At 50.8% G+C, this 26,719-nt stretch overlaps 6 protein-coding genes across 11 annotated transcripts in view; 3 read left to right on the plus strand and 3 right to left on the minus strand.

The window, feature by feature from the left end:
- The first annotated feature begins 78 nt into the window (after positions 1 to 78).
- On the plus strand, positions 79 to 4,421 carry Tm7sf2 (transmembrane 7 superfamily member 2). 2 transcript variants are annotated; one of them, XM_015478237.2, is made up of 10 exons: positions 79 to 275; positions 611 to 807; positions 898 to 985; positions 1,286 to 1,480; positions 1,559 to 1,662; positions 2,981 to 3,100; positions 3,186 to 3,354; positions 3,584 to 3,664; positions 3,748 to 3,870; positions 4,088 to 4,421. In XM_015478237.2, exons 1-10 carry the CDS (start codon positions 224 to 226, stop codon positions 4,246 to 4,248), a joined length of 1,290 nt encoding a protein of 429 aa, XP_015333723.1. In that variant the 5' UTR covers positions 79 to 223; the 3' UTR covers positions 4,249 to 4,421. The 2 variants fall into 2 exon arrangements, with proteins under 2 accessions (XP_015333723.1, XP_015333724.1); XM_015478238.2 differs by having other exon boundaries at positions 898 to 952.
- A 149-nt stretch (positions 4,422 to 4,570) lies between these two features.
- Positions 4,571 to 5,998, minus strand: Znhit2 (zinc finger HIT-type containing 2). Its single transcript, XM_015478241.2, has one exon. It carries the CDS (start codon positions 5,771 to 5,773, stop codon positions 4,616 to 4,618), a length of 1,158 nt encoding a protein of 385 aa, XP_015333727.1. The 5' UTR covers positions 5,774 to 5,998; the 3' UTR covers positions 4,571 to 4,615.
- Positions 5,999 to 9,773: 3,775 nt separating this feature from the next.
- Positions 9,774 to 11,292, minus strand: Fau (FAU ubiquitin like and ribosomal protein S30 fusion). The gene is made up of 5 exons (XM_015478247.2): positions 11,138 to 11,292; positions 10,803 to 10,885; positions 10,562 to 10,706; positions 10,118 to 10,173; positions 9,774 to 9,947 (listed from the first exon to the last, which is right to left on the minus strand). The coding sequence occupies exons 2-5, from the start codon at positions 10,875 to 10,877 to the stop codon at positions 9,822 to 9,824; spliced, it is 402 nt and encodes a 133-aa protein (XP_015333733.1). The 5' UTR covers positions 10,878 to 10,885; positions 11,138 to 11,292; the 3' UTR covers positions 9,774 to 9,821.
- A 44-nt stretch (positions 11,293 to 11,336) lies between these two features.
- On the plus strand, positions 11,337 to 14,673 carry Mrpl49 (mitochondrial ribosomal protein L49). 2 transcript variants are annotated; one of them, XM_015478246.2, is made up of 4 exons: positions 11,337 to 11,489; positions 12,147 to 12,297; positions 13,124 to 13,248; positions 13,363 to 14,673. In XM_015478246.2, exons 1-4 carry the CDS (start codon positions 11,412 to 11,414, stop codon positions 13,507 to 13,509), a joined length of 501 nt encoding a protein of 166 aa, XP_015333732.1. In that variant the 5' UTR covers positions 11,337 to 11,411; the 3' UTR covers positions 13,510 to 14,673. The 2 variants fall into 2 exon arrangements, with proteins under 2 accessions (XP_015333732.1, XP_015333731.1); XM_015478245.2 differs by lacking the exon at positions 11,337 to 11,489 and adding an exon at positions 11,496 to 11,644.
- On the minus strand, positions 14,581 to 21,774 carry Syvn1 (synoviolin 1). Of its 4 annotated transcripts, none has more exons than XM_015478244.2 (16): positions 21,599 to 21,774; positions 20,600 to 20,748; positions 20,293 to 20,385; positions 20,052 to 20,204; positions 19,898 to 19,946; positions 19,376 to 19,479; positions 18,655 to 18,781; positions 18,462 to 18,561; positions 18,321 to 18,386; positions 18,109 to 18,225; positions 17,864 to 18,027; positions 17,470 to 17,598; positions 17,230 to 17,379; positions 16,956 to 17,142; positions 15,880 to 16,031; positions 14,581 to 15,807 (listed from the first exon to the last, which is right to left on the minus strand). In XM_015478244.2, exons 2-16 carry the CDS (start codon positions 20,729 to 20,731, stop codon positions 15,701 to 15,703), a joined length of 1,830 nt encoding a protein of 609 aa, XP_015333730.1. In that variant the 5' UTR covers positions 20,732 to 20,748; positions 21,599 to 21,774; the 3' UTR covers positions 14,581 to 15,700. The 4 variants fall into 4 exon arrangements, with proteins under 4 accessions (XP_015333730.1, XP_015333729.1, XP_048645081.1 ...); XM_015478243.2 differs by having other exon boundaries at positions 17,230 to 17,382; positions 21,599 to 21,739; XM_048789124.1 differs by lacking the exon at positions 21,599 to 21,774 and adding an exon at positions 21,402 to 21,572.
- The window catches only part of Spdyc (speedy/RINGO cell cycle regulator family member C), a 30,685-nt gene continuing 25,176 nt past the window's right edge, over positions 21,211 to 26,719 (plus strand). Inside the window, 1 exon segment of the mRNA XM_048788249.1 lies at positions 21,211 to 21,272. Coding sequence (XP_048644206.1) covers positions 21,211 to 21,272 — 62 coding nt within the window.

Raw genomic sequence — 26,719 nt, forward strand, 5'->3', positions numbered from 1 at the left:
GCCCCCGAGCGCCAATTGGCTGGTGTTCTGGGCCCAGGATGAGCAGGGGGCGTGTCCACTTAAAGACCTCGGGACTAGAGCTGCCGCAGCCCCAGCTTTGTGTGGAGGCAGGTGCAGCGTGTCGCAACCTGCTGGTGGCCAAGCCTTTCTCCTCGGGGACAGGGCGGGCTGCGTTTCCTTGACCGACTTTTGTGAGCCCCCACCCCTGGGTGGAGCGGAAACCATGGCTTCTCTTCAGGGCCCCCGAGCCCCACTGGAATTCGGGGGGCCCCTGGGTAATGAGGCTGAGCGGGGCTGGGCTGGAGGGATGAACTAGGAACAGGACGAGGCAGGATCTGAGGGTGGCAGTTTTGGGGGTACCCAGAGAAAAAAGGGAAGGAGTTAGCAGGGAAAATGTCTCCAGAGGGAGAGCCAGGAGGGGCACTTCTGGGGGCAGGGTGCTGGGGATTTGTGGAGAACTGAGATTTGGGGGAGGAGGGTCTTCTAGGGAAAGGGATCCAGAGGCAGCGGGAGCTCGAGGACTGACAATCGGATTCGGAGACGACGGTGGTAGCCTGTGGGTTCGGGAGAAATGGGGAGCGGACATCCGAAGTTGTGGCCCCCTCCCTAGGCGCTGCGGCGCTGCTGCTGCTGCTACCCGCCACAATGTTCCACCTGCTACTGGTGGCCCGCTCAGGCCCGGCGCGCCTACTAGGCCCACCTCCGTACCTGCCAGGGCTGGAGGTGCTGTGGAGCCCGCGAGCGCTGCTGCTGTTACTCACCTGGCTCGGCCTGCAGGCGGCGTTCTACCTGCTGCCGGCGCGCAAGGTGTGAGCTCTGTTCCAATGCTTCGGGGAGGCGGGAGGAAGGAGGGCAAGAAGGCCCCACAACCCTTATCAGATTGCCCTGTACCCGCAGGTGGCCGAGGGACAAGAATTGAAGGACAAGAGTCGTCTGTGCTACCCCATTAATGGTGCCTGGAGGACTGGCCCTTGCACTGGACTTGGTGGGAGTGGGGTTCAATATCTAGCCAGACGGTCCATGGAGATTAGCTCCCATATGTACCTCTCTTATGCCAAGGAGACTCCAAGGGAGTCTCCCCACGCCCCTTATCCCCGCTCCTTTACTTCATTTGCAGCTACTCTATGCACCAGGGCAGTAGCTGAGGTGGCTCTCTGAAGGCTAAGGTGGTAGCCTAATGGCTTAAGCAGGGTCTGTGACCTCCCTGACCTTGCTTTGGTGCATGTGTATGTTGGGAGGGGCGGTGGCGATGCCCAGCCCCAGGACTTACTCTGTTGTGATTCAGGCTTCCAGGCCCTGGTGCTGACAGCCCTATTGGTGGGGCTGGGGGTGTCCGTTGGGCTGCCCCTGGGTGCGCTCCCGGAAATGCTTCTGCCCTTGGCATTTGCAGCCACCATCACCACCTTCATCTTCAGCTTCCTTCTCTATATGAAGGCTCAGGTGGCCCCTGCCTCAGCCCTGGCACCTGGGGGAAACTCAGGTGAGAGGGGTCCCAGTGGGGTGGAAATGAGGCAGATGGGGACACTTGTTTGTACTTTCACTCTCTGTTATTCTCTAGGCAATCTCATCTACGACTTTTTCCTGGGACGGGAGCTCAACCCTCGCATTTGTTCCTTTGACTTCAAGTATTTCTGTGAACTGCGACCCGGTCTCATCGGCTGGGTATGCTGGGCTTTATGGGGCTGGCCTCAGGCCAGGGGAAGGCAGGGCCCCAACAGTGCAGGACAAAAATCACTGTCATTCCCTCCTCCCTGTTGATCTATTGTGTCCTCAACATTGCTCTACTGCTGGAAGACAAGAGAGAGAGAAAGTCACAGGAGAGGAAAGAAAAGAAAACATAAAGCCTTCATCCTAGTGGGAAAGAGAGACCCAAACCAGTAAAATATATATAGTGAACTGGTGTAGTGCAATAGTGGGGCATTGCCTAGCACCTGCCACACCATGGATTCCATCCCCAGCATCACAACATATAAACACACCACACACACACACACACAATGAAAGAAAACCAAGCAGGAAGAGTTAAGAGAGCTCATGCAGTTTTAAATACAGCAATCAAGTGCAAAATCTATTTTGAGGACAGTGATGATCACATGTTTTTGATGATCAAGGCAGTACAGAATCTAGAACTGATCACTGGGTTTAGCAGCCTACCTGTCCGTCACTGTTGGCCTTGACAACATTCCATCTCTGTCCTGGAGTTATGATCACCCATGCTGGACGTTAGCCAAGAGTACCAAAGGAACTCTTGGGAAAGGTCCCTCATGTAAACTTAGAAGTGACCTCACCCTGAGGGCAGGAGTGTGATGTGTTCACCATGGATCTGTTTTATTTTCCCCCAATCTTTTATTTTTTGAGATGGGAGGTCTGATTGTGTAGCCCAGGGTGGTGTCAAACCAAAGATCCTCCTGCATCTGCCTTCTAAGTAGTAAGACTACAGGCATGCACCACTGACCTGGCCCCCTGTGGATCCGGAGCAGGTCCTGCTCACAGACACTTCAGCCTCTAAGGCTATTTGCTTACTTGTGAAATTGGATCAAATTAAAACTTTCTCCCAAGATTATTGTGAGAATGAGAAAGGTAAGCTTAATGCTAGCACTTAGCTCAGCTCTGCCCAAATGAGGGTGCTCAGCATGGACTGGATCCTAGCTAACTGCTAGTACTGCACACATTATGTCAAGTTCTCACACTGCACCCGAGTCAGGTCCCTATCTCTATTCCCCACATGGTGGTGGGAAAGTGGGTTTTGGGAAAGGTAACAACCTGCCCAAGTGGCAAAGCTCAGATTCAAAAGCAGGAGTTTGAACTCTGGAGCCATAGTCACAGTCTGTCTACCTGAGCACAGGGCCTGGATCCACTTAACAAGGGGCTAAAGAGTGACTTGACAGTGACAGGTGAAAAAAGGGGAGAGGCTGGCACTTCCCCACCCAGGTGCTGCCACTTGGGTGGAGGCAATGGCCTTGTCCCCCACTATCCCCAGGTCTTCATCAACCTGGCCCTGCTGGTGCAGGAGGCAGAGCAGCGGGGGAGTCCTTCACTTGCCATGTGGCTGGTCAATGCTTTCCAGCTACTGTATGTGGGTGATGCCCTCTGGCATGAGGTGAGGCTGCACTGGGCAGGGGAGGCTGGGGAGAGTCCCTGTGGACATAAGACTAAGACAGTGTACCTGGATCCTGTCCCTATAGGAGGCTATCCTCACCACCATGGACATCACACATGATGGATTTGGCTTCATGCTGGCTTTTGGGGACCTGGCCTGGGTACCCTTCACCTACAGCCTGCAGGCCCAGTTCCTGTTGTACCACCCACAGCCCATGGGGTTGCCCATGGCTGCAGTCATCTGTCTCATCAATGGTCAGTCAGGAAGGGCAGCAAGCTGGGCCCATCATTTCCCTTCCCTCTTTCTTTCCTTCACACTTTGTTCAGTATTCAGTAGGTAGGTGCGAAGCTCGGGTGATTATCTAAAGCTGGGGCTGGGTTCTGGATATCCAGGCAGTCACCTATAGACATGCCAGTAGATACTAAAAATCAGGCAGAAGACCACGGCCCTCAACCTTGACTATCTGCTCATACTCTCCCCCAGCTATTGGTTACTACATATTCCGTGGGGCCAATTCCCAGAAAAACACTTTCCGAAAGAATCCTTCAGATCCCAGTGTGTCTGGTAAGTTGGGTCTCTTGGGGGCCATAGATGAGGTGGAGCACGACTTTCTGGGATTCTCTACCTCACTCTCTTGTGTTTCCCAGGCCTTGAGACCATTCCTACTGCCACCGGGCGGCAGCTGCTGGTATCTGGATGGTGGGGTATGGTCCGTCATCCCAACTATCTCGGAGACCTCATCATGGCTCTGGCCTGGTCCTTGCCTTGTGGTGAGTGCCCTGGGTGGATATGAGCAGTAGCATGGTGATCACAGGATGCCTATGATCAGCTACTAGGGATGGACCCAGTGTGTGGTGTGTGGCTGGGGCAAACCCCATTGCCAGGTTGGGTTTCCTTTCCCTGCTGAGCCTTGATGCTCTGTGAGCCACTAGGCATGGAAATCTCTGTGAACTGCTGTCTGAGTGGTCACAGAGCACTTCTATACAGGGGTGTCCCACCTGCTACCCTACTTCTACGTCCTCTACTTCACTGCACTGTTGGTGCACCGGGAGGCCCGGGATGAGCGGCAGTGCCTGCAGAAGTACGGCCGGGCTTGGCACGAGTACTGTCGGCGGGTACCTTACCGCATCTTGCCCTACATCTACTGAAGCAGCTTCACTGGCCACCAGACCACCATGATAGGAATCTGGACACAACTGGGCCCTGAGCTCACCCAGGAAGGGATGACCAGCCTCTGAGAAAAGGTCATTTGGAACAAGATGAAGCCGGTGCCCCCAAATGGAGACATTTTTCTCCCGTTGTATAAATGTCTGGAACCCTTGGTGTGTTTTGCTCCCATTCTGGGACCAGTGTGTTTATACCCAGAGTTGGGTGAGCTCTGACTAGGAGGAAGCTGAGAGGCAGTTTGTGAACACAAGTCTGGGCTAGATAGGATAACAGCTGTCACTCAGAAATGGGCACTGTACACAGTTGGGCAGACCAGGCACAGCTTTATTAATAACAAGGGTTCCCAGATCAGCCAGGGAGCTCCTCAATGAGAGTCCTCGGTGCAGGTGGCACAGGGCCTCCCCAAAGGCGCTCTAGCTCCCCAATGAGGGCTGCCACCTCCTCTGCTGCCACCGTGTGGGCTTGGTGGGCCCTGGTGCAGTCTAAAGCCAATGGTGTTAGGACAGCCTCATTTTCATTGGTCCAGGCCAGCAGAAATTGGCACTTCTTCCGGGCCCGGTAGAGGCGATCTCGCTCTTCTCTAGCCACGGCCTGTTTCCTGGCCCTGCCCAGAGTCTGCACTAGATGCCCCAATGCAGCCAGCGTGTAGCCTTTCTGGTTGGCGGGACCCTCACCCAGCAGGATGCGGGCGGCCTCTTGCATAGCACCCCGTGTACCCAGGGGCCCTGGTGGGTGCTCGCTGGTTTCTAGCACGCTGGCTGCAGCCAGCAGAGCTTCCTCCGCAGAAGCAAAGACTTGCTGGGCGCCCAGGGCTCCAGAAACTCCCAGCAGCGTGGCACAGAAGTCGGAGAGCAGCTCTTCGTCCCCGCCATGATAAAGGGCTAGAGTGTGCGCATAGGCGAACAGCACGTTGGGGAGCTGGAAGCGCACGAGCGGCGAGGCTGGGCAGCGACTCAGGCTGGCCAGCGCAGGGATGTGGGTGGGCACTGAGGGCCTGCAGGCCCTGGGGGTGTCTCCAGGAACTGGTTCCGTGGGGGCGGATTCTAGCTCCGCAGGTTCACTGCTGGGGAAACCATCTAACTCCTCCAGAAGCCGCGGCCCGGCCCCACGGTCCCACCACCACGGCCGCCACGGAGGCAGCAGCTTCCCGGCCTCGCCGCGGCTCAGCAACCGCTCGAAGGCCGCCTTCTCCGCGGGTGCCAACTCTTCCCAGAGTCTGGAAAGGCCGCCGGGTGCCGGGCCAGTGCTCAGGCCTGCCTCTTCGGGGTCGTCCTCTGTCTCGCGTTGCTGGCGCAGCCGGCGTAGAGCACATGCTAGGCGGCTAGGTGAGGCGCTGCGGCCGCGGAGCTCTCTCAGCACCTGGTCACGGTAGAAGTCTTCGGCGCAGGCACCATGCGCCCGATAGCAGCGCAGCGAACAGTAGGGCACATTACAGCGTGGACAGGTGTAGCGCGCTGGCTGGGCCTCCCCGCCTGGGCAGAAACCGCACAGCCCGCCCGGCTCCATGGCAACTAGAGCAGCTAGCTAACAGCGAACACTAGCACCCAAGCGCAGCCACTTCCGGCGCATCTTCAGTTACTTCCGCCTCTTTGCCAGGCCGGGGGAGCTTTCGGTTCGGCAAAGCTCGGAGGCTTCTCGGCAATTTCCGCCCACAATCATAAGCCAAGCCTCTCCCTTCGCTCAAGTAGCACTTTGGGCAGGCGCAGAAACCTAACGCAACGTACGAGCCCCGCCCACTACGGCGATGACGCACAAGATCGGAAAAATGCGCAGGCGAGCACTACGCTGGTCCTCGCTCGCCCCCTAGTGGTTGACCAAACCCTGCCCCATCCCCGCCCCACAAGTTTCCTAAAAGTGAAAAACAACTTTTCTGTAAGAGCTGGGGGCATGGGCTGGAGTTGTGGCTCAGTGGTAGAGCGCTTGGTTGGTAGAGGATTGAGGCACTGTGTGAGGCACTGGGTACGATTCTCAGCGCCACAATAAAATAAATAAAGGTCCATTGACAACTAAAAAATAAAAAATACAAAGCTGGGGGCAGAAATCATCTATGCTAAGCACCTACTTTGGGCCACTAATCGTGCCAGTTCTATGGGAGATAAGATTTCTCTCTATACTGGAGGAACAGACATTTTGCTAGGGGACATAGACAATTTAAGGGGCAGTTAGAGTGGAAGAAAGGCCTAGACCTGGGTGTTGGGGGCATTGCTTTAAAAGAAGACAATGTTTAACAAATATCTGAGCTTCTGTTCAATTCCTAACCTAAACCTGCCTCTTCCTTCATTAAATACTTTCTGATTAAATATCCAATAGTAGTCAGGCACTGTGAGGCCTGTAATCCCAACTACTTGAGAGGCTGAGGCAGGATGATAGCAAGTTAGGGACCAGCCTGGACAATTTAGCAGGACCCAAAATAAACAATAAGGGCTGGGGATGTAGTTCACTATGTATATTATGTTTATATACAAAAACACATACTCACAATATTTATATACACATAAAATCTTCATTCACCTAATTCCGTTAAATGCAGACTCCATATTGAGGACCAAGAACACAATGAGGATCAAAGAGATGAGATTCCTGTCCTAAAGTTATCTTCTGGTGTAACAGAGATGATGAACCACAAACAACAATGAGGTGTTTTTGTTTGTTTTTGTTTTACATACTGAGGAATGAACTCAGGGGCACTTAACCACTGAATTGCATCCCCAGCACCCCCCTCCTGCACCACACACATTTTTTAATTTTGAGAACAGAGTCTCAAGTTGCTGAGGCTGGCCTCAAACTTGTCATTCTCCTGCCTTAACCTTTTCAGTTGCTGGGATTACAGATATGTACCACCACATCTGGCTGAAAGATGAGGTCTTGATCTATGGTACCTATGAAATGTATCCTGGTTCTTTGATCACTCTCACATTCATTCCCACATCCTGTCACTTCTGCCTCTGAAATATCTTACATCTATCTTGATATGTATCATTTATCTCCCTACAAAGACTTGACGACTTGGATGGACCACCACTGATGGTCTAAGCTACCTGCCTCCTCATCAGATGACAGTGCCTTAACTGTTTTCCTAACTTCCTCCAGAAAAAAAGCCTGAGAAATAGATTATAGGGCTGGGGATATAGCTCAGTGGTAAAGCATTTGCCTTGACTAGTCAAGGCCTGGTTTGATTTTCAGCACTGAAAAGTGAAAAACCCACAAGAATTTAGATCACAAATCAGATTACATCAGTCCCTTGCTTAAATCCTCTTCATGACCCTCTGTTGCTTTTAGACTCAACCCCAGCTATGGTGTGAATCAAAACTCATGTTGAGACGGGCACTGTGGGCCACAACCATAATCCCAGCGGTTTGGGAGACTGAGGCTGGAGGATGGTGAGTTCAAAGTTAGCTTCATCAATTTAGCAAGTCCCTAAGCAATTTAGCAAGACCCTGTCTCTAAATAAAATATAAAAAACAGCTGGGGATGTGACTCTGCAGTTAACTGCACCTGGATTTACTCCCTTGTACCAAAACAAACAAAACCAAAACCAAAAAAATCCACAAAAACCAAAAACAAACTTATGTTTAAATATAATCCCTTTTGTGAGGCATTAAGAGGCAAAACCTTTTAGAAGTGGTTAAGTCCAAGGTTCTACTTTAATGGATTGATCTATTCATGGATTAATGCAGTGTGGATATAATAAAGGAGTTCTTTCCCATGGCTAACAAGGTCCTGCAGAATCTGCTGCACTCACTCTAGACATCACTTCTGCTTCTGCCCTTGGAAGCCTCTTGGCTGGAACTCTCCCCAGCTCAACACTTGATTGGTTATTTCAGGACTCACATCTTCTCCTCAGTGGTCTCCCTTAGGGATGCTCCTAAGTACGTCTGTCCACAACTTCCCCCACACCACACTCACATTGCAGCAGTCTTTCTGAGGCTATTAATACTTGGAATGAGTTTCCTCATATTTCCCCACACAAAAAATTTCAACTGTAGGCTAGGGACGTATGTCATTCAAGGGCAAGGACTTGAGAACTTGGATTCAATCCTCTACCAACCATAAAAAAAAAACTGATAAATAGAAAGTCAGGGGCTGGGATTGTGGCTCAGTGGTAGAGCGCTCTCCTAGCACGGGCAGGTTCGATCCTCAGCACCACATAAAAATAAAGGCATTATGCTGTGTCCATCCACACCTAAAAATATAATAAATATTAAAAGAAAAAAAAAGTTAGGGACTATGTTTTTTTTTTTTTTCCCCAGTGCTGGGGATCAAACCCAGGGCCTTGAGCATATTATCCCAAACTCCCTACCACTGACCTACATTCCCAGTTCTTTTTTTTTAAAATCACCATACACAATATGTATATTTTTTTAATCGAGAATTTTAATATTTATTTTTTAGTTTTCGGCAGACATAACATCTTTGTTTGTATGTGGTGCTGAGGATGGAACCCGGGCCACACGCATGTCAGGCAAGCGCGCTACCACTTGAACCACATCCCCAGCCCCTTGGCTGTTCTTTATACAGCCTATATACCTACAATAAGCCAGGGGCTATGTAAGCATTTTATATCCTTTCACCTTCACAGCAACTCTCAGATGATGCAGAGACTAGATAAGTAGTTCAAGGGCTGGGGCTGTAGTTCAGTGGTAGAGCAGTTGCCTAGCATGTGTGAGGTACTGGGTTCGATCCTCAGGACCACATAAAAAGTAAACATAAAAGAATGCTGTCTATCTACAACTCTTAAAAAAAAAAAAAAAAAAAAAAAAAAGTAGTTCAAGATCTGCCAAACAGTAAGTAGAAGAGGGAAAAAGAAAAAAAACCCCAAAACTCCAAGTTCAGCAGTCTAAACACAAGGGCTTTCCCCCATGGTATACTATATTAAGAACCAGCAGGTTCAAAAACAGATGAATGATCAGTGGGTTTCAGATATGCTGGAAGCCTTAGTTGCTAGGAGGGATCCTTAAATAAACTCTAAAGAACTGTTTAGGAACATTTTATCCAATCATAGCATGATTAAATCAGCAAGGCCAATCAAACAGAAGTAAACAAGGTCACCCATCACCATGGTGCCAATGTAATCAAGCAATACTTTGCTGATTTCTAGTACTGAGGCACAGCAGGTTTCTTGTGTCCTGGACTTTAGTAAGGCCACAGCTAGTTCTAAGTTCAAGGAAGGACTAGATTGACATTTCCTGACTTTATCTTCTACCCAAACCCCTTCCATACTGCCCTTTGCTGCCTCCATAAAAAACACCTCATCATGATTCCTGCTACCTTCTCTAGCTAGAAGATGAAAAACGAATTGTGGGGGGAAATAATCAAACTATTCACAATGGGTAATTTCCCAACTCTTTGTCTTAAGGGCGGTTATCTGTGTCTCTCCTGTAGTTTACCATTTCTTCCTTCCAGATTATGGGCCTCTACCCTTACTCCAACCTCTGGAGGACAAATGACCACCCCTGAAAACCATACCTTTTCCTAACATCCTGCAAATTAAAATGAAACAATGAGCTGTCTGGACGAAGTGGCTTTATTAGAGAAAACAAAGATTACATAGGACTTAGGAGTTGGCATTGGGGCCTTTCTTCTTGCCAAAGGTGGGCACAACATTGACAAAGCGGCGGTTGTACTGCATCCGCCGCTTGGCACGGCCTGTCTTCTTCTTCTTCTTCTCCTGTTTGGCCACCTGGGGAAAAGAAGGGATCAGAACCTAGAACCTAGCTGACCTCTTACAAGCCTGGCACTCTTCCCTCAGGCTCCTCTCCAGAAAGGGACAAGACAAACAGGAACATCAAGGGTAGTGGATTAGCTGTGACAGTAAGACAAAGTCCAAACACCACAAATTTTCTCACTCACCTTGGGAGTTTGACCTCTTACTTTCCCAGCACGGGCCAGAGAACCATGGACTTTACCTGTAGTGAGAAGGGAGAACAGGAGCAGGTTGAGACAAGTTTGGCCCAAACTGGAGTGAAACAAAGTCAGAGTTTTGACCTGTAATAACATTTTCTGGCTCTAGACTTTCAATAAGACTTGAAGAGCATCTTGGGGATCTGATCTGACACCTTGATTTTAGAGGGGAAACTGAAGCCAGACAAAGGTCTGCCAGAAGAACTGCTGTCTGGCTCCTTCTCTCACACCTCTTGGAGTTCATTTAGAGGTGAACGGAAAAAATTTAGCTGGACTGAAGATCGTGGAAAACACTTCAGTGTCTTGCCAGAAAAATGATACCGAGCTGCCAGGACTATATACCCCACACCCACTCATTTAAGGCAGTTCAAAAAGTCCTCCTCCCCCACTTACCTCCAAGCATGCGGCCGGCTACTTCCAAAGTGGTCAAGGCCTCCACTCCACACTGGCCCAGAGTAGCCTCATCTTCCAGCGGCGCGCCTGCCAGGAGCACGACTTGGTCTTCCGGGGCGATGCCCTCCAGTGAGGCTACATGAGCCTGCAGGAGAAGCAAGATTCGTGTGCATTCCCGCGGGTACGAGGGCCAAGAGAACCAGAGGACGGGTAGAGTGCAAGCAGCTCCACGCAGACTTACCTTGATCTGGGCGACCGTCTCCTGGCCGGTTACTTCGAGGGTGTGTAGCTCTTGGGCGCGGACAAAGAGCTGCATGTCGGCGACTGAAATGAAAGGCTCGTGTGAGAAGAGGAAAAGCGTCCCAGGAACAAGGGAGTCAGGGAATGGGAAACGGAGCAGGACGATCGCGTCGGGACTGAGGCGCGGCGTGTCAACGTGGGGGAGACCGGGCCTGCGAAGAAGCTCAGGCAGGGACTCGAGCCCGGGCCGCCATAGAGAAGCCCCCTGCCCCTTGATTTCCCGGTGCCTTAAGACCCCGCGGCCGGCCTGCTACGAAGCCCTCGCCTAAGTCTTACCTGAGCCGCGGCCCGAGGTGCCGCTACCGTGAAGATGGAGTCGAGAAAGAGGAAGAAGCGAGGGCGCGCACGTCCTCACCGCCTGCTTCGTGCCACGTCACTACTGAGCGACCGCGCGGTCCTCTAATATTTGTACCGCTCATCACCATTCTAGCTCCGCCCCTTTACGCTACGCGCAGGCGTCCTTTCTTCGTGGGCTGTGCGCGCAGGCGGGTGGAGGAGGCGGAACCAGGCCGGTTGCGCGCGCAGAGGGCCAGTAAAGGGGCTGGTCAAGATGGCGGCGGCCGCGTTCCGGGCGTCGCTGCGGGGCTGGACCACTGGGGTCCTGCGGGGCTTCGGGCTGCGGCACCAGGTGAGAGCGCCGAGCTTGGAACTGAGGGAAGAGGGCTGAGTGCGCGGCTCACCAACAGCCCAGTTACAATGAACAACATTCATTGTAACTCTGCAATCCGCATCCCTACGTGGGTCCTTAGTTTTCCTGCCCAATCGGTGGCACTTGTCTCGAAGGTAAATACAAGATTGAGGGGGAAAGTGGTAGATCCCGGAGTGCGCGTGAGGAATATGGGGTTTGGGATGTGGATAAAAGAGAGCGCGGGTTAGTCGCGACTGGGGGTTACTGCCCACGACACTCGCTGCCTGGGTCCTGAGTGTGAGCAGGGAATTGCCATTAGTTAAAGTACCTAATCTAGAACTAGACTGTTTTAACAGAATGTGCAGAGACAACTTTTAAATACTGAAAAATGCCATAGTGGTCAATCTTACTGCTAATTAGCTTTTCAGAAGTACACAGTGTCATTTGAGTCCTGAGAGAGGCATGCTGTTCAGAGTGCCTGAGTTTCTTTGTCCAGTCCCACCTACACCCTGCACACCGGGAAACTGAAGCTTGGTGCTTTCCGCCTCACACCTTTTATTTATGCTCTTCTCTCTGCTTGAAATGTTTCCGTTTCTGTACTTAATAAAGTTCTCTGTTGTTGGGTAAGCCACGGAGAGATTGTTTGTTTTGCCTCAGAGCCAGACCCAGGGGCCACCTGATTACCCCAGCTTCGTGGAATCTGTGGATGAGTATCACTTCGTGGAGCGCCTGTTACCTCCAACCAGCATCCCAAAGCCCCCAAAGCATGAACATTATCCCACCCCTAGTGGCTGGCAGCCTCCCAGAGGTGAGGTGGTTTGAAGGCTGATGGGGAGCATCTCCCTCCCCAGTGGATTCAGGACTCATGTAGAAATCCTTTAGGATTAGCATTGGTTAGTGCCCAAGTAAGGGCTCAGGAGTGGAGCTGTCCATTCATGGGTACCCATCTATCCACACTGCTGGGATGGAGTCTTTCTACCTGGGGGAAAAAAAATGAAGCATAGAGAGAAAACCAAGTGCTTGAACTGATATTCTCCCCCAGCAGACTATGTACCATAATTGAGAATACAGCTTGGGAGTCAAGCAGTTTAGGGTTTGAATTTGATACTGCTGTTCGTTGCTGGTATGATCTTGAGTTAATCATTTCTCCCAACCTCAATTTCAGCAAAATAGAGATAATTTTCTCAGCACATAAAACACTTAGTGGAAAGCCCAGCATATGGTAGGTGTTTGTAAGTCCTTTGTTCCAGAGATTGATTTTGGCCACCCTGACCCAGTGGAAAAGGGCACAGATTACCTGAGAGGGGACCCAAAGATCCAGGGAGGCATGACCCTGACTTCATTTATTTCTTGCCATTAGTTAAAGTACCTAATCTAGAACTAGACTGTTTTAACAGAATGGTGGGAATCCCAGCCCTGGTCCCTGCTCCATTCCAAACCACTTACATGATACCAGGATAAACAATTTGGTCCTGACTATAAACTGAAGGAAAGAGATGCCCTGATATGAAGTCTGTAGTTGGCTTGGTCCAATTGGTTGCAATAACCCTCTGCTGATTTTGTGAGGGGAAGGGCCTTGACTGTTGTTGGGTGAGGCCTAGAATGAATGGCTTATCAATATCCATCACTGACAGATCCCCCACCCAACCTACCCTACTTTGTGCGGCGCTCTCGAATGCACAACATCCCTGTCTACAAGGACATCACACATGGCAATCGCCAAATGACTGTGATCCGGAAAGTGGAGGGGGATATCTGGGTAAGTGTGTAGGGAAGGGGTGGTAGCAGGGTGTGGTTCTGTACTTTTGGGGGCTAAAGGGACAGTAGTCTGAGATGGACTATTGATCAGACCCGATTTATCATCTTTTCCCAGGCCCTACAGAAGGATGTGGAAGATTTTCTGAGCCCACTGCTGGGGAAGACACCTATCACCCAGGTTAATGAGGTGACTGGTACCCTTCGAGTCAAGGGCTACTTTGATGAGCAGCTTAAAGCCTGGCTCCTTGAGAAGGGCTTCTGAAGCCTCCTGAGCAACCTGCATGGCATAGTCCCCCACAGACTGGAGTTCAGGGGACCTTGGGAGTTGAAGTGTATTGGAACCCCTGGGACAGGATACAAAAATCAGGGTTAAGGGCTTGGACAGGGCAGAGTATAAGGGCTAAAAGGCTGTGGGGCCAGGCCTTTCTTACATAAAGAGGGAAACAGGTCCCTATGCACAGGTGTCCATTAGGGGAAAGCTCTCAAGCATGAGAGACCCACCTTGAACCACCAAACTAGGAGAGGACATTATCTGCTGTCCTTCCTCTCACTGTGGCCTGTTATTTGGGGCTGGAAATGACAGCGCAACCCCCTTTGGGGGAGGGTTCACAGGGCAGAGCCTTTGGGCACATCCTTCCTCAGCCCTCTGGGAGCTCACTGCCAGGAGCATTCCTGAACCTTTGCTGTAGATCAGACCTGGCTTGGTCCTGGAGGGTTTGTAAAACACTGTTGACTTCAGCACAGGGTCCTGAGAAAAGCCTTAAGTTCAAGTGCATTGCTGGGCACCAGAGCATAGATAGCCATGTAGCCCAGGGAGAGGTGGGAATCCCAGCCCTGGTCCCTGTTCCATTCCAAACCACTTAGACTTAACTGGGTTTCCAGCTCTAAGAAGTCAAGTGATTAGCTTTGGCTGGCCTGGCCAGGCCATAAGATGGTACTCAGCAGCTCCTTGCAGTCTGGCCCAAGCCCATCCTCCCAGCCTGTTGACCTGCAGGCAGGAAGTTGCAGGCCTTTCACTCCTGTGAGTGGTCCACCCATAGTCAACTAGCCTTCACACTTTCCCCACCCTGGAGTCACCCAGGTCAAAGACCTGAGGTTCCTCCCCGTCCCTCAAAATGGCTAAGACTGTGTTTGGATCCTGGCTCTTGGTCTCTGACCTAAGGTAGGGTACTGATTTCTCTCTGGGGCTCAGTTTCTCCATATGCAAATGGGTATGTCTTTGTAGTTGTTCAATAGTCAAGTGTCTACTCCTGGAAATTATAGACCATTATCAAGTCCATAGTCTTGGTAAGAAAAAGGAGCCCAACCCTGATCCTGACATAAGCCCCACCAGTCATTAATGCAAGTTTTTATTTGGCCGTATATACAATTTAAGCTATTAAAATTTTTACAATATTTACAAATTAAATAATCATCTGAAACTGTCTCCAGCAACTCTTGTAACACAAAACCAAGGGGAAGAAAGGGACAGGCAGGCCTTGGCTCCTGTGGTCCCTGCCTGGCCCAGAGCCTGTTCTAAAGTGGAGAGGAGGAGCTGTACTTCTGGCTTCTCTTTCCTGGGGATGGGCATTCAAAAGATAAAATTTAAGCCAAAAGCCACCAGGTAATAAGGTAGTAGTTCCAATCCTTCTGAACTTAAGAATCTTAAGTTCTGCAAGGTGAGAAGTGGCCTTCCTTGGATTCTGGGTTGCAGTGGTTAAGGAGCAGCACACTAGCCCTCAGCCCGGCTATGGCTGGGCAGTGGCTACAGGGTGAGACTGAGGCAGCCTCACCTAAGAGAAGCTGCAGGGGAAAGGGCCTGGGGGAGGGGCAGGGCAGGGTCCCTCAGTGCTGCCCGCCTGCCCCCCACCCCCAGGCACTCCTTTCCCTGAGTTGTGTGGTTGCCAGTAAGACGTGGAAATGCCACAGGGCACAGGGGGCATAGCCACCACCACAAAGGGGCTTCTGGGGGAGATCAGGATAAGAAAAGGAAATTTGTACCAGTCTTGGCAGGAGGGCCAGGGCAAGTTCCTGGCCTGCCTCCAGCCCCTCTGGGGTCCACACTTGGGTATGGGAACTAATACTGTTCGGCACTGCAGTGTGACCCCGCATACAAGTAGGGCTTGGAGGGTCTGCCCCTTCTCCCAGAAATGGATGGGAAAGAAGGGGGTTCTCAGAGGCTGAACCTTTTGCCTTCACAGCTCCAGCTATGCCCCAGCAGAACACAGGGCTGAAGAGGTGGCAAGGAATGCTGAAGTTGACCCAGCATCTCCATGCCTGCCTGGGCCTCAGGGCTGGAGTCTTGGACTGGGAACTCAGCCTCTTTCCACTTGGCCTCAGGGATGCCTCCTCCTCTTTCTCAGAGCTGGGGTTACTACTCCCTGGTGCAGAGAGGGAGCTGGCACTTGGTGGCAGGACTTGTTCCAGCGAGGGCTGCTCAAGAGAGCGGGGACAGGGTGAGGACAGGGGCAGTGTCAGTGGGCAACAGGGGATTCCAACTTTTGTAGGCGGCGACGGCGGAGCTCTGCAGCATCAGGCTCTCCATCTTCAGGCAGCTCCTCGGCACCCACTGACTCAGGAGCTGAGGATACAGAAGTCAGAAGTGGAACCCGGAGAAGCCCCAGCCATATCCCTAAAGGCTGATCAAACCTACCTGGAGGCTTTTCAGTTTCAGGGGCTGGTGGGGAGGCTCCTGGAGATGGGGTGGTAGCCTCAGAGCTGGGGATGCTGGTAGAGGAGGCAGCAGCGACCACTGGAGAGGCAGTCTCTTCAGCAGGGTTGACAGAAGTGGCAGGCCGGGGGGGCCTAGAGACAGGGAACAGAAAGTAGGCCCAGCCTTGGTAACCTAGCTTGGGCAGATTGTTCTGTTCTTGTCAAGCCTTACAGGACAGTCTAGGACAATGTGCCCCTGTGACTATCAAGCACAAAGGAACACACTTGGAATGGATGCTCCTGTGGAGTGACTCAAAGGCCACAAAGTGTTCTCAAAACACTTGGAGATGGACTGCTGACCCATTTTTTGCTGACCCTTTTCCCATGCAGTCTCTGCTCAGGGGCATCAGGACTTCACAGGGCATTTGCTGAATAATCACAAAGTGCTAAAGTCTTAACTCTGGCTTCCCTCCAAGCCTGTGTTGTCACTGTTAGGTGCAAGGCACTTGGTACATGTCACCTCTGTAAACAGGAACTCCACTGTTCTCATGAGGTGAAGGAGATCACAAAGCAAGTGAACAATGGGACTAGCACTTGAATTCAGATCAGGCTGGCTCCAAGTGACTTAATTTTTCCTTTTTTTGTGGTGCTGGGGATGGAACCCAGGACTTTAATCAGCCATGTACCCAGCAATCCCCGCCAAGTAACTTTGCATTAACTGTTTCTTCAATTCAGGGGCAATTCTTAGTGTCAGTAAGGTATTAGGTGATGAGCTAAAGCTAGGAATAACTTGAGTTTAGAAAAATATAAAGGAGTAAGATTCAAGGTCAGTTCACTAATAAACATCACTCTTTCTTAGCTCCAGATGTGCCTCTGGAGTGGGAGAATAAAGGCACTGGGAGTAACACCCAGAGACCCTGAGAATGTCTGGAGATAGGTGACCTGAGTAAGTAGGTATTAGGGGGTATAAAGGGAGACGTGCCAAGAACAACGGTGAGGGACCTTTTCTTGGCAACTACATAGCTCCCCACTTTCTTGCAAACACTCTGTGGCTCCCATATCCCCATGAAGACATACCCCAAAGAGGCCAGCACAGTGAGATACTGGTTGATTTGCAGCATGGCGGCATCGAGCAGAGTGTGGATGTTGCGCAGGCTCTGCAGCCGGGCCTCCAGGTGCTGCCGCTCATGGCCCTCCAGAGCCCGCAGTTCCTCTGGGGTCAGCCCAGCAAAGCCCGCAGGGGGCACAGGCATGGGGGGGAAGGCTGGAAGAGGTGGAGGCTCAGTTTGGCTACCTTGGCCTGATACCCCCCTACACCTTCTAGAACATCCCAGAGGGTGGTCCAACTTACCAAAGGGTGGCGGCAGGGGCATACCCATCCAGGGAGGAGGGAAGGGAAAGCCTGGGGCAGGGCTAGCCTCTGGGGCAGAGCCAGGTGCTGGGGCAGGGGCACCGGTGCCAGCAGCTGTAGTTGTAGCTGCTCCACTGGGATGAGAAAGGGCTGCTGAAGTGCAGAATGAGAAATCAGTGCTGTGGGGTCTCTGTATCCATTCCTGCCACCCTGCAGCTGCTGCAGTACCCAAAGGCTCACCTGCACTGGTGGATGGAGGGGCTGCAGCCTCTCCGGAGCTTGGGGGAGGTGGGACAGGTGGGAAGGGACCCATGGGGGGCCACAGCGGGAACATGCCTGGAGGAAAAGGAGGCAGGAGGCCCTGGGGGACTGCAGAGAGAAGACAGGATGGTAAGAAGACCATTGAACTGATATTGACCCCACTCCCAAACAGGGAGCTTGGCTACTGGGAGCTGTGTCCTCTGCTCCCAGAGGCCTGAGCTCAGCACTGGTTACAGTGATTGTAATCATTTATTTCTCATCTTTTCACCCTCTCTGGCCCAGACTTGGAGGGCAGAGACTTGGATTCCCCAGCATCTCCCATTCCCAACTCTGGGAAAGTACCCAACATATGGCCAAATGAAGGGATACTTACAGTTAGGGGGCTGAGGCAGGAGTGGTGGGGGATGAGGGGCAGGGGGTGGCCCCTGATCCGCAGGCTCAGGAGGTGGTGGTGACTGGGCTGGCAGAGATGCTCTTAGGACATCCATTCGGCAGGTAGGGCAGGTCTGCTGTCGCTGGAACCAGGAGCGCAGGCAGCTAGGGATCAAGACCAGGTAGTGGTCAGCAGGTCTCCAGGGGCCTGTGATCTGATGTACAGGTTCCCAGGGCCCCTCCCACCTGGTGTGGAAGATGTGGTTGCAGGGCAGCCTCTTGGCACCAGTCACCATCTCTTCTCGGCAGATGATACAGACATTGTCCATTGCCTGAAGTTCCTCAGGAGTGGCATCTGGATACCTGATTAGGATGGCAGAGCATGTGTCAGAACCAGAGCTGAAAGCAAGGTGACCTGGGACAGTGTTTGGGAGAGAACTTGGGACAAGCCCACTTACAGTGTGTTCATGTTGCGGATGGCTCGGCGGGACATGATGGCGTCTGTCACAGCTTTCTTGAACTGCCTGAAACAACAGTCAGTAAATGCAGGGAGGGGGAGGGATCAGGTTAGGAGACTAAAGGGACAGGGCTGGGCTCACCTCATGGCCAGGTACATGGGTCGGATGGCAAAGAGCGGGAAGGTGTGCACCTTGATCATGATGGTCATGAAGGCCATGTACAGCAGAACCTTGATAAAGCCTGGGGGTAAGGATGCAGAGACCTAGTCACAGGGTCTGGCAGGTAGAATAGGAGATGCTGGTCTGGGTCAGGAGAGGTCCAGGTTGCCCTCACCTGTGAACAGCTCTGTGTAGAGCATGTACACAGCTTTATTGTCCCAGGGGTTCTCGCTCTGGAGGTCCACGGAGTGTAGCACATACTTGATGAAGATGGTGAGCACCATTGTCATCAGGATGGCATACTGGAGGGAGAGGGGCACGAGGGGGATGTAAACACCAGCTCCCCTTGATCCAGCCATGCTCTGCAGTGCCGGGGCCCCAGCACAGCAGGGTGCTGTGTTACCAGCACAGGATCTGAACACAGCTGGTCTTCCCAGCTCCCCAACTCACTATGACTTCAGGCAGTTCACTCAACCTCAACTTGCTCATCTGTAAAATGCAGAATTAACTATTTATTTATAGCAGCGTTGTCTTGCTGATTAAGAAATGCAGGTCAGGGGCTCAGCACAAGACTGGTATACAGTGGACACTCGGCAAATGCTGACACGCCTCCCGGGTAACCCATCCAGCTAATTCTCTCCTGTCCATCCACCTATGCAGAGCCAACTCTAGCATCAGCCTTCAGGAAGACTTCCCTGAGCCCAGGTCACGCCTTGTCTGCAACCTATTTTGTGCCCTCCTGCCATCAACTAGGAGTGTATGAGGGGTACCATGACTGACTGATCACTGTTCCCTGGTGGCCACAAAACAGGTGCTCAGTAAGGGTCTGTTGGGTTACTCAGTAACATGCAGTGCCACCTTGGACTTGTCTCTCCAAACTCCCAAGCCAGTTTTACCTCAAAGCCAAACACCAGCTGCACAGAGGCCCCACGGGTCAGGATGCTGTGATAAGCGTGGCTGACGAAGAGGAAGTCCAGGATACCCAGGAGGAACATAAGGGCTGTGGGGACCCCCAAATGGGGTAGGGTAGGATTAGCCCAGGGCCTGATAGCAACTTCTGCTCTAGGACAACCCCACCTTCAAGCCCACCATGGCCCAGCCATCTAGTCAGGTGGGCACACTCCACTGATCTCAGCCCTCTGGGAACTCAAGTTTTGCCATGGCAGTGGGTTGTTGGGGCAGCCTACAGGTGAGGAGGCAGAAAGATAAGGCCCAGCAGTTAAGAAGCCCTGGAGTGGAACAGGGCACAGATGATGCAAATTAACTTCCTAAATTATCTTTCCTGTACAGCTGCAGGCTGAGGAGTGGCTTGTGCTCTGGGGTACAGTTCCATGGCTAGTGACTTTTCACCTTCCATTCCTCTATGGTTCCTGTCTTCCCTCCAGCTCCCTCCCTTCCCTTCCACAGATCTCACTCACAGACAATTCGGCAGTGAAAGAGCCAGGAGATATTGGGGCTGCGTTCCATCTAAAGCAGAGCAGAGTGGACCCATCAGGAAGGCTGGAGTCCTCCATATGCCCAATCCAGCCCTCACTGCTCCATAAGCCTGCCCACTGGCCACTCCCAACTCACAAAGTCCACACGGTCCTCGGCCAGCCAGTGGAAACATTTGAGAAAGAGGAGGAGGGTGAAGAGCGCAACAAAGCGAGGGCTGAAGTCGTCCCGAAAAACGGTGAATGCCAGACAAGTCTCAGTAACAGCATACCAGGAACGCTCCAGAAGGTGCTAGGGGTTGGGCAGGGGATGATGTGGAATCCAGACATTCTGCTTGCCCAACACCCTGCCCCTCATCTTTGAACCACCAACATCTTACCTCCATCTCTGCTGCCCTCAGCTGCCCAAAGAACACCTTGCCCATCACCTTGCCCAAAAGGAAGACAAGGACGAAGGCCTGGATGTACAGGACCTAGGAGTGGGGAAAGGCTATGGTTTGGGGTCACTTTCTGCTTTTCTCTGCCTGGAGCTCATCATTCAGGAACCTCCCCAAGTCTTCACCAGTTTACTTAAACTTAGGCAGCTAGTGGCTACTTCTCCCGTACTGACCTGTAGCCCCGCCTCTGCCCTAGCAGACTCCTCCTTCCCTCCCAGGGAGTTCTGCCCTCCCTGAGCCCTGAACTCACTGCCATGCTGGGGCTGGACTTGGTCAAGTACACCACAGTGGGGTAGAACTGGTGTTTGAGGTAGTAGGCATGAGCCACCACGGCCCCGGTCAGCGCCAGGCTGGCCGCCATCATCACTGCGGTGCGGAACATTGCCCTGGCCCGCAGACCTGCGTGGGGAAAGGAAAGACAATAACGTGTATTGCCCATCCTATGCAAATCTAGCATAGTGCCTGGCACAACGTCAACGGGAGAAAGAGGGTAAAATCTCACTTCACTATCACAACCATCAGATCAAGAAAAGCATGTTTCCCTTTCCCCATTTCACAAATAAGAAACTGAGCCTCAAAGGGGTTAAGCGATCACACTGATATGAAACCTGGGTCAGTCTAGTTTCAGATCTAGGGCTCTTTCCACGCTGCCTGCCAAGCCGCCGCCTCCTCTGGGGAGGCAATGAGGAAAAGAAGCATTGTTGGAGGGCCAGTGGGGGGTGGGGGGGACTGCCACCGCTGACCCTAGGGTGAAGGTGCTGGGGTTTGTGGCAAAAGCAAAAATCTGCTCCAGGGGCGGGAACGCTCGGCCTGAACTGGGCGAAGCAAAGCCGCAGAGGGGCACAGCCCGGGGAGGCAGCCATGCGGGTGACAGCTGTGCCAGGGTGGTCAGTGCGGACGCGCGCCCCGCGGGAGCGGGCGGGGTACGTCAGCCTGGAACCCTGGCGCCCCCCAAACCCCGGAGCTGTATCAACTCGGGGCACTAAGAAACGGCCGACCAGCAGGGTGCAGTGCGGGACAGAGGGACTCGGGTCAGCTTCGCAGCCGCGCACCTGTGAGCGCCAGGAGTTGTGAGCGTCGCAGGCGGGGCCCAGCTTCCGTGGCCGCGCCGGCGACTGAGGTCTACGGCCAGCTGACAGGCCGAAAGCAGGCGGCGGGACTGAGGGGGCGAGCCGATCCCGGTGACCTTAACAGGAAGGTCTTGGTCCCGACCCCAACCACATCCCGGGGCCCACTTCACTTCACTCACCAGGAGCCCAGCGCCGCGAGCCCGCTCAATCTCCGCGACTGCGGCAGCCGCTCGGGTTAACAACACTCCCCACCCCCTGCGAACCGGAACTTCGGGGGTAAGACACCTCACTTCCGGCGGCGCGGGGCGCGGCGTGGACCGTACCAAGTGTGCCCTTTGTTTGTTCCCACTGCGCGCCTTGCGTGGTGCTGGGAGCAGAGGTTTTGCCGCCGTTTCGGGGATTTGTGCCTACCGAATAGGGCTAAGCAAGGGGTGAGAGAGGTGGCCGGAGCGGAAGAGGGTAACGGAAGTGGTTGTTCCCCTACCTACTAGTCACAGATGGTACGGTCTCTACCGCTGGGTGGACTCAACCCAGTCCCGAGTCGGGCTCTCAGAGCCACTGGGAGGTGGAGCATTTTGCAGGCCGTGCCACTTGGAGGGGGTAGTGAACAAGGGACAGGCTATACAGTAGGCCTAAGAGAAATAAAATGTCTTAGCGTCTCGTTCCAGGAATATCACAACAGTCTGACAAATAAGGTGCTTTCTGGGAAAACTGGCTGCAGAAAACAGAAATTCGTCCCCTCCACGATCACCCCTCGAGTTGTGTGGGAGTGAGTTGGGTCCCGTGGCTGCCACTGATTGGTTGCGAGAAAGTTACGCGGACCAATAAGAAAAAGAAAGGAAAATTGTTTGGCCTATAGAAAGAGAAAAGCGGGTGAGTGGTTGCTAGGGGCGGTGGGCCCCGTTGCCTAGGACTAGGTCCTACCCGGACTGCGGCGAGTAGGCAAAGCCGTGTTCGTGCGCAGGTGATCCCTGTCCCGCCTCGGGAAACGTTTGCCCCTCCACGAAAGGGAGGGGCAGTCAGGTGTGCGGGGTCTGGGGAGAAGGCTGAGCTAATTAGATCCTCCTAATCTTGGGACCGAGTATTCTCCGTCTGCTCCAAGGGATTGACTTTTCAGCGCCGCATGCCGGTGTCCTTTTCTGTGCCTACGGTTTTGCTGTCCTTATCTGGGGACACTGGTCCTGGGCTATTTCAATCGGTGTCTGGGTCGCTGCCAACTCAATGCTGTCATTAACAAAATGAAACTAAGGCACTCACTTTGCGCCCTGTATTTTCCTTCGTCATCTCTTTTAACCATCAGTCGTCAAAGTTGATCAGCTAGGTGGTGCTATCGCCATATTAAACGTGGGACAGTTGTGGTTCAGAGGCTTAGCAAGACCTGTCCTAGGATTCCTTAGGTCTGTCAGCCTATAAATGCCCAAGCTATTATTCTCAGCCATCCTCCCCGCCCCCCACCTGTTGACCTTACAGGTTGAGCTTCTAATCAGTCACTGAGTTGGCTCCCCCATAAAGCCATTTATGACTTTTTACTGACTACATCCAATTATCCACTTTCAGTCTTTATTGACTCAATCTCTCTCACCTACTTGAAAGTCTAATAAACTTGTGCCACCCACACACCCCTACTTTTTTCTTTCTAGCTACGCAACTGCCCCCTCCCTCTCCCACCATTTTGTAAAATTTTGTGTTCATCTTAGTCCCATTGCTACTCTTCTTGTATGATTTCTTCTGTGGATTCAACCCCACCACCATCACCCAGATGTTGATGACTCCCATGTCTGGCTTCCAGCTGAGGTCTCCTTTGCTTTCAAAACAATTCTGTGTCCCTGGACTCAGAAACCTGGGCAGCATGCCGTGTTCCTCTGTCTGCCCCGACATTCAGCCTGGTAATTAAGCCATTTGTACCTGTCTGTCTACAAGTATGTCTCCTCTTCTAGAGACAGTGAACAAAAGAAAGACCTCTGCCTTTATGGCAATTTCCCTAGTAAATGTGATAGACAATAAACACTACATATAATATGAATGAATTATGTAATATGTTGGAAATTCGTAGGGCTAGAGGGGAAAAGAAGAGCAGAATAAAGGGAATCAGTACTGTGGGGGGGGGGGCACTTGAAGCAGGATGCAGTATCATCAAGGATAGTCAGGTAAGCATCAATGAGAAGGTGACCTTTGAGCAAAGACTTGAAGGAGGTGAGAGCATGAGCCAAGTGGATTTCTGAATAAAGAAATGCCACTACAGGTGATCTGGTCCTGGTTTGTTGGAGGAGGTAAGTGTGGCTAGAGAAGACCTAGCAAAGGATGAATAATAGGAGAAGGGTCAAGGGCCACATTATATTGGCCATCCCAGGCTTTTATTCTGAGTGACATGAGGATCTGTTGGAAGATGTTGAGCAAAAGTGTGAACTGCTCTGACATAGGACTCAAAGATCAATGCGTTTTCTGTTTTGGAATACACTGAATGGGGGCAGGAGGGAGTGAGAGGCAAGAGTAGAAGCAGCCAGTTAGAAGGCTCATGCAATATGTTAGGCAAGGAAGGAAGTCCTATTAATTCCACCTCCTGTCTTTCCTTGCCTTCTTCACTGCCACTGGCCTACTGCAGACCACCACCATCTCATGCCTACACAAAAGGAACAGCCTCCTTTCCTTACTCTTCTTCTATGTATTATTCATTCAGTGGCCAGAAAGATCTGACATCTTAGCCGGGCACAGTGGCACACACCAGTAGCTTGGGAGGCTGAGACAGAGGTTGAGGCAGGAAGATCAGAAGTTCAAAACCAGCCTCAGCAATATAGCAAGGCCCTAAGTAACTTAGCAAGCAAGACCCTGTCTTTAAATTAAACTTAAAAAAAAAAAAAAAAAACAGGCTGGGAATGTGGCTAAATGGTAAAGCGCCCCTAGATTTAATCCCTGGTACAAAAAAAAAAAAAAAGATCTGACATCTTAGTCAAAGTTTGTCTCCTGTCCCCTCTCTGCCCTTTGGCCATAAGGCCTTGTTTGTGGGCACCTCAGATATACCACACCTTCTTAGTTCATTTTCTTTTTTTTTTATGGTGCTGGGGATTGAACCCAGGGCCTTGTGCATGCTAGGCAAGCACTCTACCAACTGAGCTATATCTCCAGCCCTGCTTAGTTTATTTTCTATTGCTATAACAAAATACCAAGAATTGGGTAATTTATAAAGACCAGAAGTTTATTTGATTTATGGTTTTTGAGGCTGGGAAATCCAAGATCATAATGCTGGCATCTGTGTGGCATCTGGTGAGGGCCTTCTTTACTGTATCATAATATGGTGGAGGGTATCACATGACAAGACGGAGAAAGTATGTGTCCGCTTAGGTTTCTGTTCCTCTTCCTGTAAAGCTACCAGTCCCATCATGGGTCCCACTCTGACAATCTCATCTGATCCAGTTAAAGGCCTTACCTCCAAATACCATCAACCTTCAAATACTTAATTTGGGAATTAACTTTCCAGCACATGAAATTTGAGGGCCATGTTAAAATCCTAGCATCTGTCATGCCCCAATCCAGTATATCATCTTTTGCATGGGACTTTCCTCTTCCTTGGAATATCTAGCTCCTCAAGAATCATCAGATTTGGGCAGGGTTCCCCTTCTCTGTGTTTTCTTGGTGCAGTTCACTGTATTGGAATTGGCAGTGAACTTCAATCAGCTTGCAGAGACCCTGAGTTTAAGGTTGGGGCCTGAATACTTTTTTATCTCAACTGAGCAGATGAGTAAATTTTTGAGCAAAGAATATTATCAGGATTAAAGAAGGTCATTTTATAATGATAAAGAGGTCAGTTAATTAAGAAGAAATAACAATCCTAAACATTTATGCACTCAAGAACAGGGCTTCACATTACAAGAAGCAAAAACGGATTGACTGCTAGGAAAAACAGACCTTCACAGTAGCAAATTCAAATTCTCAATGACTGAAGAACAAGTAGATGAAATCAGCAAAGAGAGAGTAGACCTGAGGAATACTATCAACCATTTTGACCCAATAGACATTTGTAGAACACTTTACCTGATAGCAGCAAAATTGGTGTTTTTCTTAGGCACATATAGAACATTTACCAAGATGCAACATTCTGTAATATAACAACTCAGTAAATTTAAAACAATTTATGTCACAAAAAGTATGTTCTGTGACCACAAAATTTAGAAATAATAAGAGAAAGATACCTGGAAAATTCCAAAATATTTGGAAACAAAATAACACACTTTTTTTTTGGCGGGGAGGGAATGGTACTAGGGATAGAACCTAGAAGTGCTTTACTACTGAGTCATATCCCCATTCCTTTTTTTTTTTTTTTTAATATCGTTGTTTTATTTATTTATTTTTATGTGGTGCTTAGGATTGAACCCAGTGCCTCACACATGCTAGGCAAGAGCTCTACTGCTAAGCCACAAACCCAATCCCCGCCCCCCACATTCCTTTTCTATTTCTTATTATTAGACAGATTGCTAAGTTCCCCAGACTGGCCTTGAATTTGTGATCCTACTGCCTTAATCTCCCGAATTGGAGCATTACAGGGGTGTGCCACTGATAATCAGCAAAACAGTCCACTTCTGTATAACTCATGGGTCAAAGAAAATCAAAAGAAAAATTAGAAACTTTTATATTTATTATTTTTTCTAGAAACTGAGCTGAGTGAAACTGATACACAATATGTAAGAATTCTGGGGATGCCAGTAAAGAAATATTTAAGGGGATATTTAGAGCACTAAATGCTAATGTTAAAAATGAAGAAAGTGGGCCAGGGGTGTGGCTCAGTGGCGGATTGCTTGCCTAGCTTGTCTGAGGCACTGGATTCCATCCTCAACACCACATAAAAATAAAGATATTGTGTCCACCTAAAATTAAAAAATAAATATTTTTAAAAAATAAAATAAAAATGAGGAAAGTTCTAGAATCTAGTATACCTCAGGTTCCACCTTAAGGAATTAGAAAGAGGACAAAAAATCAAAACCAAAGTAAGCAAACAAACAAAAAGGAAGTAGTAAAATCCAAAGAAAAAATGAAATAGAAAATAGAAAAGCAGTAGAGAAAATCAACAAGACCAAAACATAGTTCTTTGAGATGGATAAAACTGATAAACCCTGAACTAGATTGGTTGGGGGGAAAAAAGAAAAAAGACACAAATTACTAATATCAGAAATGAAAGGGCTGGGGATGTGGCTCAAGCAGTAGCGCGCTTGCCTGCCATGCGTGCGGCCTGGGTTCGATCCTCAGCACCACATACAAATAAAGATGTTGTGTCTGCCGAAAATTAAAAAATAAATATTAAAAAAAAA

The sequence above is a fragment of the Marmota marmota genome, unplaced genomic scaffold, assembly GCF_001458135.2.
Source record: "Marmota marmota marmota unplaced genomic scaffold, marMar, whole genome shotgun sequence".
Taxonomy (NCBI): Eukaryota; Metazoa; Chordata; class Mammalia; order Rodentia; family Sciuridae; genus Marmota; species Marmota marmota.

What these genes read in the sequence shown, in the direction of transcription:
- Tm7sf2 (XM_015478237.2), top strand. Translation starts at nt 224, where the DNA reads ATGGCTTCTCTTCAGGGCCCCCGAGCCCCACTGGAATTCGGGGGGCCC. An exon ending in ACCTGCTGCCGGCGCGCAAG is followed by an intron (nt 808 to 897) that starts GTGTGAGCTCTG and finishes CTGTACCCGCAG; the next exon opens with GTGGCCGAGGGACAAGAATT. An exon ending in TTCAGATCCCAGTGTGTCTG is followed by an intron (nt 3,665 to 3,747) that starts GTAAGTTGGGTC and finishes TGTGTTTCCCAG; the next exon opens with GCCTTGAGACCATTCCTACT.
- Znhit2 (XM_015478241.2), bottom strand. Translation starts at nt 5,773, where the DNA reads ATGGAGCCGGGCGGGCTGTGCGGTTTCTGCCCAGGCGGGGAGGCCCAG.
- Fau (XM_015478247.2), bottom strand. Translation starts at nt 10,877, where the DNA reads ATGCAGCTCTTTGTCCGCGCCCAAGAGCTACACACCCTCGAAGTAACC. An exon ending in AGACGGTCGCCCAGATCAAG is followed by an intron (nt 10,707 to 10,802) that starts GTAAGTCTGCGT and finishes CTTCTCCTGCAG; the next exon opens with GCTCATGTAGCCTCACTGGA. An exon ending in AGCCGGCCGCATGCTTGGAG is followed by an intron (nt 10,174 to 10,561) that starts GTAAGTGGGGGA and finishes TTCTCACTACAG; the next exon opens with GTAAAGTCCATGGTTCTCTG.
- Mrpl49 (XM_015478245.2), top strand. Translation starts at nt 11,558, where the DNA reads ATGAACAACATTCATTGTAACTCTGCAATCCGCATCCCTACGTGGGTC. An exon ending in TGGCTGGCAGCCTCCCAGAG is followed by an intron (nt 12,298 to 13,123) that starts GTGAGGTGGTTT and finishes CATCACTGACAG; the next exon opens with ATCCCCCACCCAACCTACCC. An exon ending in AAGTGGAGGGGGATATCTGG is followed by an intron (nt 13,249 to 13,362) that starts GTAAGTGTGTAG and finishes ATCTTTTCCCAG; the next exon opens with GCCCTACAGAAGGATGTGGA.
- Syvn1 (XM_015478243.2), bottom strand. Translation starts at nt 20,731, where the DNA reads ATGTTCCGCACCGCAGTGATGATGGCGGCCAGCCTGGCGCTGACCGGG. An exon ending in ATCCGCAACATGAACACACT is followed by an intron (nt 18,226 to 18,320) that starts GTAAGTGGGCTT and finishes CATCCTAATCAG; the next exon opens with GTATCCAGATGCCACTCCTG. An exon ending in ACTGTGCTGGCCTCTTTGGG is followed by an intron (nt 16,032 to 16,955) that starts GTATGTCTTCAT and finishes CCCTGTCTCTAG; the next exon opens with GCCCCCCCGGCCTGCCACTT.